The sequence below is a fragment of the Pipistrellus kuhlii genome, unplaced genomic scaffold (genome assembly GCF_014108245.1).
Source record: "Pipistrellus kuhlii isolate mPipKuh1 unplaced genomic scaffold, mPipKuh1.p scaffold_m20_p_2, whole genome shotgun sequence".
Lineage (NCBI taxonomy): Eukaryota > Metazoa > Chordata > Mammalia > Chiroptera > Vespertilionidae > Pipistrellus > Pipistrellus kuhlii.
The window spans coordinates 144,527,023-144,539,363 of record NW_023425515.1 but is presented as its reverse complement, the minus strand read 5'-3'; the positions used below and the strand labels follow the sequence as shown (position 1 = coordinate 144,539,363).

The 12,341-nt window shown below is 34.8% G+C and overlaps 1 protein-coding gene across 2 annotated transcripts in view; it reads right to left on the bottom strand.

The window, feature by feature from the left end:
- The window catches only part of ERICH3 (glutamate rich 3), a 105,304-nt gene that overhangs the window by 57,836 nt on the left and 35,127 nt on the right, over window positions 1-12,341 (bottom strand). For both annotated transcript variants that reach the window (XM_045584465.1, XM_045584464.1), the window contains exons 5-7: window positions 11,698-11,826; window positions 7,035-7,193; window positions 2,367-2,585 (exon numbers count right to left, since the gene is read on the bottom strand). In XM_045584465.1, coding sequence (XP_045440421.1) covers window positions 2,367-2,585; window positions 7,035-7,193; window positions 11,698-11,826 — 507 coding nt within the window. The remainder of the gene's footprint in view (window positions 1-2,366; window positions 2,586-7,034; window positions 7,194-11,697; window positions 11,827-12,341) is intronic.

Below are 12,341 nucleotides of genomic sequence, written 5' to 3'. Positions count from 1 at the left end.
TTATTTTCGGGGAAACACGGTACTAGACTACCACCTCACATTGTATACAAAAATTAATTTAAAATGGATTAAGGATTTAAAATGTAAGAACTGAAAATATAAAATTCCTAGAAAAAAACACATAGGTGGTAAGGTCCTTGATAAGTTCCTTGTTTTAATACTTAGATATGACTCCAAAGGCAAGAAGAACAAAAGCAAAAATAAACAAATGGGTTTATTCCAAACTAAAAAGCTTTTGTGCAGGAAAGGAAACCATCAACAAAACTAAAAGGGAACCTATTGAATGGGAGAAGATATTTGCAAATCATCTACACTAATAAAAGGGTAATATGCTAATTAGACTGGACATCTTCCAGATGAAGCCAATATGGTGGGGGCTGAGGCAGAGGTGGTTAGGGGCAACAGACTGGCAAGGGAGAGCAGTTAGGGGGCCACCAGGCCAGCAGGACAGAGCAGTTAGGGGGCAAACAGGTTGGCAAGCAGAGGCAGTTAGTGCCAATCAGGCCTGCAGGCAGAGGCAACTAGAGAGTATCAGACAGGCAGACAGGTAAGCAGTTAGGAGCCAGCAGTCCTGGATTGTGAGAGGGATGTCTCATATTGGAGAGGCTAGGCTGAGGGACCCCTCCCCCCCACTCCTGTAAATGAATTTTGTGCACTGGGGCCCTAGTTTATTTGATAAAAGGTTAATATCTGAAATTAAAAGTTCACACAACCCAACAACATAAAAACAAATGACCCAATTATAAAATGGGTAGACTATTTAAACAGACATTTTTCCCATGAATACTATAAATTGGCAACAGACACAAGAGAAGATGTTCAACATCACTAATTATCAGGGAAATGCAAATAAAAACCACAATTAAACATCATCTCACATCTGTAAACATCAAATAACAAGTATTGGAAACAATGTGAAAAGAAGAAAATTCACATACACTCTTGGTGAGAATGTAAACTATTGTGGCCACAATAAAAAAAAAAAACTGTATGGAGATTCCTCAAAAAGTTAAGGTTAGAACCAGCTAATCAACTTCTGGATATTTATCTGAAGAATAAAATAAATAAATAAATAAATAAATAAATAAATAAATAAATCAAACTAGTTTAAAAGGAGATATGCACCTCTAGGTTCATTGCAGCATGATTTATAATAGTCAAGACAATAAGGGCCCACCAACAGATGAATGATTAAAGAAAATGTGGTACATACCTTCACACACACACACACACACACACACACACACACTGAAATAGTACTCAGCCGTAAAAAAGAAGGAAAATTGCCATTTGCAACAGCGCAGATAGACCTTGAAAAAAGTTAGACAGATAAAGATAAATATAGTATGATTTAATTTATATGTAGAATCTAAAAAGAACTGAATAAAACAAAAACAAATTTATAGATACAGAAAACATATTGGTGGTTACTAGTAGAGATGAGTCTTGGAAAGAAGGTGAAATGGTTGATATTTGTATGGTGATGGATGATAACTAGACTTATAGTAGTGAATACTATGCAATGTATACAAATATCAAATTATAATGTACTCCTGAAGTATAATATATATGATCTTGTACACCAATTTTCCCACCATAATAATTTAAAAAACAAGAATGATGTTGGTTTTAAAGAGATAACATGAAGTCTATGTGCATGTTGGTACTACATTCCCTGATTCTCTTTCAGTAAATGTTGACCCCTGCTAATCACAAAAGTTACATATAATTACAATTATTGTAGTTGTATATCTACACAATAAAAATTGAGAGATATCTTGCCTTCATAATAGCCTGTACATACATAAAGGCTTACTGGTCTTAGGACTATTCATCAGTATTTTGAGGAAACGAGTACATCAAAGTACAATATTTTTGAAGAAAATTGAAATGAATTTTTTTCTAAGTGTTATAAAATAATTTGCCATCACTAGAAGTGATTATTAAAAGCTTACTAAAAGTCATTTTATATAATATATTGTTTTTTATGTATAAGTTGCTGAATTTTTGAAAATTAAATGTTAAAATGTTTCTGACGTGTGATTGAGCAAATTTAAGGAAACAAATAAGTAATAAATTAAATTTCCAAAATAATAAAAAATTTGGAAATGGGTTATAATACAAACTAAATTTGATCTCAAGATTCACTAGATTTTTTTTTATTCAATTGTGCAATTAGTTTCTGAATTGCACTTCTCAAACATTTGATTGCAGATTCATTCAAGCTTACAATTACATTAATAAACTATTATATTTCTTTGTTCAAGTCATTTAGCCTTTGATTTCCTTAAATTCTTTTACTGCAAATCTAGAAATTTAATAATGCAATGCTAAATTAATACACGAAAACTTGATTCCATAATCACCCCGGCGGAGGCTGGTTGTAAGCCATTTGGAGCAGTGGTTGGCCGAAATCTTCTCCTTCTCCATGTTTCAGATCTATTTTCCCTTGTGATTTTTCCATTCGGGGAAGGAGGCCGAGGAGGAACAGGCATCATGTAACTGTTAATGTTCAGAGGTTGATACTGTTTCATTCCCTGTGAATTGTCCATTGAGTTCCTCAGCTTCATCATTGCCTTTTTGCCCTGTAATCACATTCCATGCCATAAGAACCAGTGAAAGAGAATTAAGTGGTGATTCAATGTCATCCAAAATTAGAGATAAGAGTATATGATTGACATTGCAATGCAACTCAACTGATATAAATAGGCAAACTCAAAACAATCCATTCTATTTGAAGCAGCCATAGCAAATTAAGTTTTTATGAATTTCTAACATTATGTAAGTGTATTTTTAAACCAAATATACAGTGATGGCATCTTTAGAGTATTTTGGGGATTTTTCCTCAACAACCCCTAAACCTAAGTATAGTTAAACAATTTGGAATCAAGAAATTTAAAGTGTTTACTTTGAAGCAGGGTTGAAGAGTCTACTTAACAAGGGAGTCTTGACACTTTTTTCATATTCATTTCACCCATTCAGGTATTATTGTAGTTCTGGAAAATACAATATCAAGGTACCAAGTACAGAGGCTAACCCAAGACTCCATTCAGCTTATTTTCCCCTAGAAACTCAACCCATAAGAATAAATGCTACCCAAGACAACTACACAAGTACACTGATGGAAATGTAAGCATACTTACTAGTACACACACACAAATACACATTATGTATAACAAACTTAGTTGAACATCAAGTCCATCAATAGGAGAATGTTCAACTAAATTTTCTTTGTTCTTATAATGGAATTTCAGCAGGCTTCAAAAAGACTTGTGTAAATCTATTCATAAAAAGATCCATGTGATATCATCCTACATTTCTTTTAAATAACTTATATGTGAATTTTGATAAAATTAGGGATATCTAGAAGAATTAAACATAAGGTTTTCATGGAGATTTGGATATTTGGGGAGGACATCATTTTGTATTTTATATATGTACTAGAGGCCCGCTGCATGAAATTTGTGCATGGTAGGGTCCCTGGGCCTGGCCGGTGATCAGGGCCTTCCTTCTGGTTGCTGGCTGGGGCCTGCCTTCCCTGGCTGCCAGCTGGGACCTTCCTTCATTCAGTGTCACCCCCTGGTTGTCAGAGCATATCATAACGAGTGATCGAACTCCTGAGGGGTCACTTTACATATTAGTCTTTTATATAGAGAGATATTTATATTATTTGAAAGTTTGATCAACATGTATTACCTCAACAATTATAAAGCACTAAAGTTATAATCAATAATTACGTCACTTTGTTCAGGTATAGTTGAATCTTTAGATTTTCAAAAATTGATTATTTTTGTGCCTATGAATAGTTTTCTGAACTTTCAGTCACCTTTAATCATTTTTATCATTTTATTTGGCATGGTTTTAAAATCATTTTTCAGTCAATTTATTCTTAATTTTGGGGTGCTTAAATAGTGAAAAGTTTTTTTTTTAAGAAAGTAAAATCATTCTCCAAATATTTCTCATTACAAATTCATAAAATCAGGTCAAATAAAGATATATGTCATAAGTATTTTGATTGAAGACAACATTTATGTGAACAGAGAGGGATTTAAACAGAATTATCCAAGAAGTTTAGAATTATTGGAATGGTTCACACTGCAGGTTGTATGTTCTCATTTTACTTTTTCTACATTTTTCCTTTTTCTTTGATGGTATGCATTGATATTTTAATAACAAATATAAATTAGATAAGTAAAAGTAATAACAATAAAATATATAAATAGAAAACTTAGAGAGGTTGGGAGATTTTAATTTCTAAGTAGTTATCAGTCAATTACATATCTTATTTAGAAATGGTCTGATCATTTTTTTAAAAATTATCATGCTGTTTCTTACCTCACATATTTAGCCCAAAACATTTTGAACATCTTTTCATGACAATACAAAAATTCTACCTTATTATTTTAAATATATTTTAATATATTATAACATTTTAAAACAATATCCTATTACATATGTAGATATTTTTATAATTGTTCACTATTATATTACTAAATATTCTTGAATTTATTTTTTTTCACACATGTGTTTATTCCTGGGGAAAATTGCCTATATGTTAAAATGCTTGAGCATGTTCATTTAAAATGTTGACAGATATTTCCATATTGCTTTTGCAAGAGTTATACCAATTTCTATTTCTATCAATAGTGCATGAGAAACTCTCATCCTAAGGATAATCATTTTCAATCAAGTCATTATTTTTACTCAATTGGATTTCAACCAGCATGTTTTTTACCAAATTGTTTTTACCTAAATCAAAAACCCTCACTCCTGACATTTAGAAAGATCAACCTGCTTATATCTGTTACACCTTTGAACAATTCCCATAAGCTTACCACATCCTTCTTTAATCTTTAAGAAAGCAATACAAATTTAGTGGTTGCTCACTAAATATTCATCAGTCATGCAGAGCATTATTTTTTAGGAATTTCTTGTCTGATTTTATATTAAATCATTTTTATCATCAATACCACTGAAAAAAATTAGATGAATTATCTTTTTCCCATGTACATTATAAATAATATAAAATCTAGTAAGTTAGAGACTTTTGCCTGCCTTGATAATTGATATATCACCAATGCTTAGAGCAGTAAGTATCCAATAAATATTTATTGAATGAAAAGTGTAAGTTTAGCTAGTTTAAATTAATATGGATTGATCTCAATCTTGTTAGCCATGTAAGTTACCATTAAATGCCTGTCCCTCAATCATTCACATCCCCCAACTTAAAAACAGAAAAATAAAAATCTCTATGTAAATTTAATTAATAAATCCATTCAGTGGTTAAGAGCAGATATGGAAAATCACCTGAAAGAAAAACAAATCCCTCCCTAGCCAATAGAACTTGAATATTACCTGATAGATAGTATCCACATATCTTACAGGAAAATGTGCTTATCAAAGTAGAATAGTAAAATAATACTTATAGGAGCATTGAAAAGAATATAGTCACCTTGGAAAACATGGAAAGTGCGCAACCAAGTACTATCTAGGGTAGAGGATGTATCACCCATTGGACTTTGAATATTTCTAGTCCTATTGGCAAAGTTATTCTTGGAGCATACAGGGGGTTTGAGCCAAAGACCTTTGAGTTTTCTGGAACCTTTGGCATCCCATTCCTAAAATGAGCTAGGTGCATCATGCCATCTAAGCCTGATGCAGTAACATTCCGTTCCACATCTGCTCATTCTGACTCCATGATCTCATTGTGACCTGGCTTCCCATGTAAGTCTGCCTACAGGGGGAGGCATGCTGCTTCTACAAACTGTGATTATTTGATATCTTGTGGATTAATGGTCCCTGATTATGATTTTGCTCCTCATTCCAGTTTACTATATAGAGAAAAATTAGGTCATTATGAGTAATTTTAGTTAGCCGAGACAGCTCTCAGGACCTGACCATTCCTGAACACTAACTGAAACAGGAAATGTCTAGGTCTCTAAGTAGAGACCAGATTCTGGAAAGCATCAACCTAATTGACTTATGACCCAATAAGTTCCTGCCTAACTCTACGAAGTCTTCCCTAGAAAATGTGCCACCACTTTTGGTTTAATTTCCCCTGCTGTTTTCTGATAAACTACTATTAAATTATAATGAGGCTTGTAAAAAGTGATATGTAATCTGAAAACTACAGTAAATAGATTAAAATATTGGTTTTCATTTTTAGAGTTATATTTATACTCTTACTATGAGACAATCATTTGTATGAATTAATTCCTTAGTGTCGTTAGATAAAAATACCTTAATTTCATGTATATTATGTTTCCTAAAAAAGGAATGGAACTAAATTCACCCATTTGAACATAATGACTATTGTATTATGACACAGGTTCTTAAGCTGCCAATGTTTCTTCTTTGTGCTAGAAATACAAACAATCCCTTCCCCACCCCCCCTAATTACTGAATGTCTTAGTTATATCTCCCTGTTTAAGGAACTCATTTTTATGATTATTATGCCTCCTTCTGTGCTCTATTAAAATAACTGAAATTACCTGAGTCACATATAACCTTGAAAGGGAAGCAGAGTCAAGCTCCTGTGTGTGATTAATTCAGCGTTTTAAAAAAGATGGACATTCTTTTCCTTCTATACCCAACGTTCTCCAGAGTCAAACTTGAAGCAATTTCATACACTGATGGTAAAGTAAGTCAGCATGCAAATGCGAACCTATTCTTAGAAAGTTTCATTTTCTAGGTTTCATGCATTTAAAATGTAAAAGCAGTCAACACTGGGTTTTATTCTCACAGAAGTCATATCTCTCTGTAAAAAGGTCCTCTTTGTTTTTCATACAACCCTTCAAATTAATGAGATCACTTTACCTTATTATACCTATTCCTTACTCTTTTTGCTCACTCAAGTGGAAATTATAGGCCTTCCCATTTGAGTAAGATAATTAAATAGAACATCATAAGTGCTTAATAAGTACACAATACAAATGTCATTGAGTAGATTAATTAAATCTAGCATCTTAAATACTGTGATAATCTAATATTCTAATCAAGAATAAAAAGATATTCCTTGAAGGAATAATGTTTACCCTAAGGGGAAAAGGAGCTTCAGTTTCCAGCAGTGAGGTTTTGGATCTGGACCCTGGAGTGATCTTTGGAACAGTTCCTGCTGTACGATGCCTGGGAAGAGGCTGTAATCGAAGTGGAGGCTGCATAATTCCTGGGGCGGTGTGTGGTCGAGGGGCCGTCTAGACAATTAGGGAAAAAAAATCCATTTAAATTAGTACCTTGACATGTTTCCAGAACCAATTAATAACCCTACAAATTGACTAGAGTAATTAATGGTGCCTTTTTACCGAACAGATTAAACTTTAATTATGTCCTTCCATTATACATGCCCTTATGACCTGAAGTATTTGTTAAAACATATGGCGTGGAAGTTCTCCACATAACTAAATGCCACAATTATGGAGGACTCTAGACAAAGGAGATGTTCTCTGTCGGGTTCCTGTATTTTATTCATACTGTAAACTGGCTGACAATACCTAATTTATGCTGTGTGCACAGATTAGCTTTGCTCAATTAAATGTTAAGTTGAATAATGTTCCTATTTTAGAGATTTAAAGGAATATGATTGGAATGGACTCATTTCATTTAAATGTTTACAACATGAATTCTACTGTGAGTCCTCTAAGTCTTAAGATTAGTGCCGAAGTATAAGCAATATGATTCAAAACAGAGGAAAGGTAAATGCTTAACTGTAATGTATGACTATTATTAGGTCCTTGAAATATTAGGAAAACAAAAATGAAAAGTAGTAACTGGCAACTTTGGAAAACATTGTGAACAAAACTGAGATTTTTTTTGCAGGCTGGGAGTTTTCCATTTGCTCCTCTTTTGTCCCTTCTCTCTCCTGCTGCAGCCTCTGGGAGTCATTTCTCTATGGACTATACCAACTGACCTCAGATTCCAGTTAGATTTGGCCAACGGCACTGGCAGGAGATCAAAAGATAGGAGGAAATGAGATGGGTGATTTATTTCTTCTGGACCCTTCCCGCCAAGGTTGCGATGGGCCAGCTGGGGCCCTCCACCAAGTGCACAGCTCTATCAGGAAGCTCTCTCCCAGCTTACAAGTAGGAGAGGCTCTCTGTCCAAACCCTTTCTTCCCCCCACAGGCCAAGGTGGTGTGCCTCCCCATTGGGCTGACCCCAGCAGGCTAAACATCCCTAGTAGTTTTTCCTTACCCTGTCTGCTCTTTGTAAACAGTTTCTTTATTAAACCCTTTCTAATTACCCTATTTGTGTGAGCCATCTGTTTCCTGCTGAGACCCTGACTGATACACTTTCTAATCCAGAAAATACTGCCGAGAGAGAACCAGTCATGCCAGTTTGGAACATGGCGGCTGTCTTTTGTGGCACTGACAGAACATTATGGGTTTACTATAAAGAGCAGCAATGTTTCAAAAGTGAGGGGAAAAAACAAGGCTTTTGGCCCAATTGTTCCAATATAATAAAATAATAAAAAACTTGTTAAGAAGAATACATGCACTTTTAGATCCGAGGGTGTGAGGATAGTATACAAATGACTCATAATGAGGTTTAATACATTGACTCTAAAGAGTGGTGAACAAAATACTCAACTACATAAAAGTGTAAATACATTTTTAAAAAATGATAGGGCAGCTTCTACCACCAAAAGTTGGTCTCCATGCCATCCTGACAAGCATGTCATATGTGATAAATATCCAATTTTATTAAGTCAATACATATTGAATTCCAATTATAGACACTATGAAGAGATTAAAAAGTAATTTTTGACATCTAAGAGTGACACAAGACAATTAGTGCCAAATGACCCATACAAATACTACTAAAGGGACAATATAACAAGCATACCTGGGAACTCACAGCAGTTAGAACTAAAGTTATCTGGAATAAGCCATGAGATGGGAAAATTAAAGCTCCCGGAAGCAGTTATATTTTATTCAAATGGATGAGCAACAGAAGAAAATGGAGGAGAAAAGCAAAGAACTGGTGAACATCTGAGTAAGAAGAGAAGCAACTGTAAGCCAGTCACAGGAAGGGAACAAAGATAATAGTCCCCAATTTCTGTTTTCCTTTCTTCACAAGTAATAGAATTTTAATCAGGAAGCACAGCTATTACAAAAAAAGACTGCATTTCCTAGCATCTCATGTAATTCCGTATAGATATATGCTCAGTTTAGAGTAATAAGATGTGAGCAGAAGTGACATATGAAACTTCCATATCATGCACTTAGAGGAGCCTCTGAGTGGTTGATGACTTTATAGAGTAGAGCTGAGATCCATGCATGTGCATTATCTATGCACAAGCCTATATCCTGACCAAGACACAAAACCCAATGAACTGACAAGAATTGGATTTTAGGAAACAGAACATAAGCCTATTTGAGTCCAAAAGTGCCAGGTCGTAATACCCACCTACAAAAAACAAAAAACAAAAAACAACAACAAAAACAAAACAAAACAAAACAAGCTAGAGATTTCTGAACAAGGGAATCAGATCACCAAAAGAATTCCTTTGAACTCCGTGAAACCCATATGCCTTAAGACTCCTGTCATATAATCCAACTGAACACAAGAGCATTGAAAATCGAATGTAGGAATTCAAAAAAGAAGGTTCCTATAAACTAGGACATGATCAATGGGCTGTTGTGCTCTAAATTTTACTTCTCTGCATTTGCATACAGATATCACTCAGTTAGATGAGTGTGGCAATCAAATGTTTAACTGATTTCATTTATCTCTAAAAACAAATCTGCACCATTCAACCAACAGCTGTGAGCTACAAACTGTTGTAGTTCACATCAAAAGCCACGTTAAATTGGCTATATTTTAAATTGTTCATAATATATTTTCTTGGAATAAACATGACACTGTAGCTTACCATTTTCAAATCTGTACCAGAATGTGAATCGAAATTGACTACCTGGTGATTATTCAGCTTAGCTGAGCATTTCTAATTCTTAGTGGAAGATCTCAGGGGGTGCATTTTCCAAGCCTGTGCAGAATTAGTTGAATGACTTTCCAGAGTTTTAATGGGAGCAATACAGCTAAACGCTTATATGTTATTTTGAAAGTTTAGGTGCAATTAGTGACCAAATGCAATAACTATTCACTGGATGCTTTCCTTATTCGCTCAAGAAAGTTAAAAGCGAAAAATCGATGGCAGTATCCCCAAAGGATTTTTTTTTTCTTTGTCTCAATGGCACTTGGAGGTCAGGTCAGGAGTCAGATTTAAAGGATATGTATCCAGGTTGGGAAAACAAAGAGGACTTGAATTTCTGTGGAATGGAAACTACAATGCCAAGATGACAATAGGTATCCCTTACAGTGCAGACTCGCCACAGGGGGTGACCAAGTGAAGAATTGTGGCTTACCAGATAGAAAGGCTTCTGAAGTGCTGGTGTCAGTGTTTCCTGTAATTTTTAAATTACTTTCTCATTCCTGCCACATTAAGATCTCCTGGATGTATCATAAACTACTTATTGAGGGTGTTCAGCTGGAAAATTGAAAAGAAAGCCTTTCAAGGGTTTTTCCACTCGGAAACAGGTGGGAAGATAGAAAACAGCACTTGATTGTTTCTTTTGTTTCACCCAGTTTAAGCTTTTGAGAGTCTAGTGAGTTTGCCACCTAATAAGAGAATTATTTGTGTATGTATGCATTTAAATGAAGCTTGGAAATATGGTAGCAACAAAGGGAAGGCGGTTGCTTTTCATAACTTGAGCTGTTCACCCGGAAATGTCAAAACATATTTACCTTCTGAAAAATGTCAGAGCTTAACACTATATGTGATGAACAATGAACCTGTTTTAGCAATCTGTGAAAGCATGGCAATGTCTCCATAAACATTGTGCAATCTAAAAAAAAAAATTGTTCATGCTAACAAGGAAATACATTAGGCTACACAAAGCAAGAATAAAGACGTAATCAAGCAATTCATTTACAGCTTAAACCATCAAGCCCCAGCAAATGTTTTGCAAATCTTTTCCTGTATCTATATTGTTTCAAGCTACCTTACCTTCCTCCAAGCAAATACCACCTCTACTGTATAAATGAATCAAACTAGAAGAAAAGGTCAGTGTGCAATTTCTTTAAATAAAATTCCTGCACATTTAATTATTTTTATCTTAGAGTATGTGCACATACTTTTGATAAATGAAATACAAATATAAGTACTGGCCCCAAATGATACAGAGTACCATTGAATTTGTGTGCATAAATAAGCGCTACAGTAAGGTGAGAGTCAAAGGAACAGCAAGAACAAAATGCAGAGGTCAGAAAATATAGTACAAGTATGGAACAACTAGTAGTTCAATTTGCTGCATTGCAGGACGCTAAAGGGTAATTGTGGGGATAGCTAAATTGAGGTCATATGGTTCAGGGTCTTAAATGTCAAGTGAAAGAGCCTGTGGTTTTCTATAGGTGACACAAAGTAAGTGAAGGTATTTGGGCATGTAAATAACATAAGTAATCTCTTCCTAAAGCAAATTGACCTAGCAGTAACAGGCAAAATGAATTCAACAGGGGTGATGTTGATTAGAGGTGGGCCATTCAGTAGAGACAGAGTTGAATAGATATAAGACTATGCTTTTATTCAGTAGAAGTCTCAGGCTTATATAGACATCTAACCAGAGAGCATTCTTTCTGAGAGTAAGAAATTATAAATGGCTCTGTTGGGATGGTGCATGACAGAGAGTTTAATATAACTCACCACTGTTATTGGACTGGAATGTCCTTCATCAACCAGAACACTATAACCACGGTTAGTCTTTGGGCCCACTGGTGGGTGGGGAGAGAGCACTGGCATGTTTTTTTCTATAGACCATCTTGTGGGCTCTCCCTAGAATAAGAAAGTAATTTAACAGATCAATGTATAATTAGAAAACTAGGTTAGGTTAGTGCCTAACAGGTAAAAAATACTATATGACTAAAGAAGTCCATTGTCATTACTTTCAAAATGTTCCTTCTGAGGTCTATCAGGATAAGCAGAAAAGGTTTCTACAGCTGTACTGGGGAGGTGGGCATGGTAGTGATAAGCAGGAAACCGAGTCTGCTTTATTCAAAGAAATAGCTACAAGAGCAGTGTATTCTCAGTTTTAGCAAACACATACATTAATCTGCTTTAAACAGATCACTATAAGAAGTATAATGCTCCTCACTACTCTGATCAGTAGAGAATACTAGAAAGTATTAATTTTCTACATTAAAAAAATTATTAAATAGCTTGATGGGCATGGCTCAATGATTGGGCATCAACCTATGAACTAGGAGCTCATGGTTTGATTCCCAGTCAGGGTACATGTCTGGGTTGAGTGGACTTGATCCCCAGTGTGGGGCGTGCAGGAGGCAGCCAAT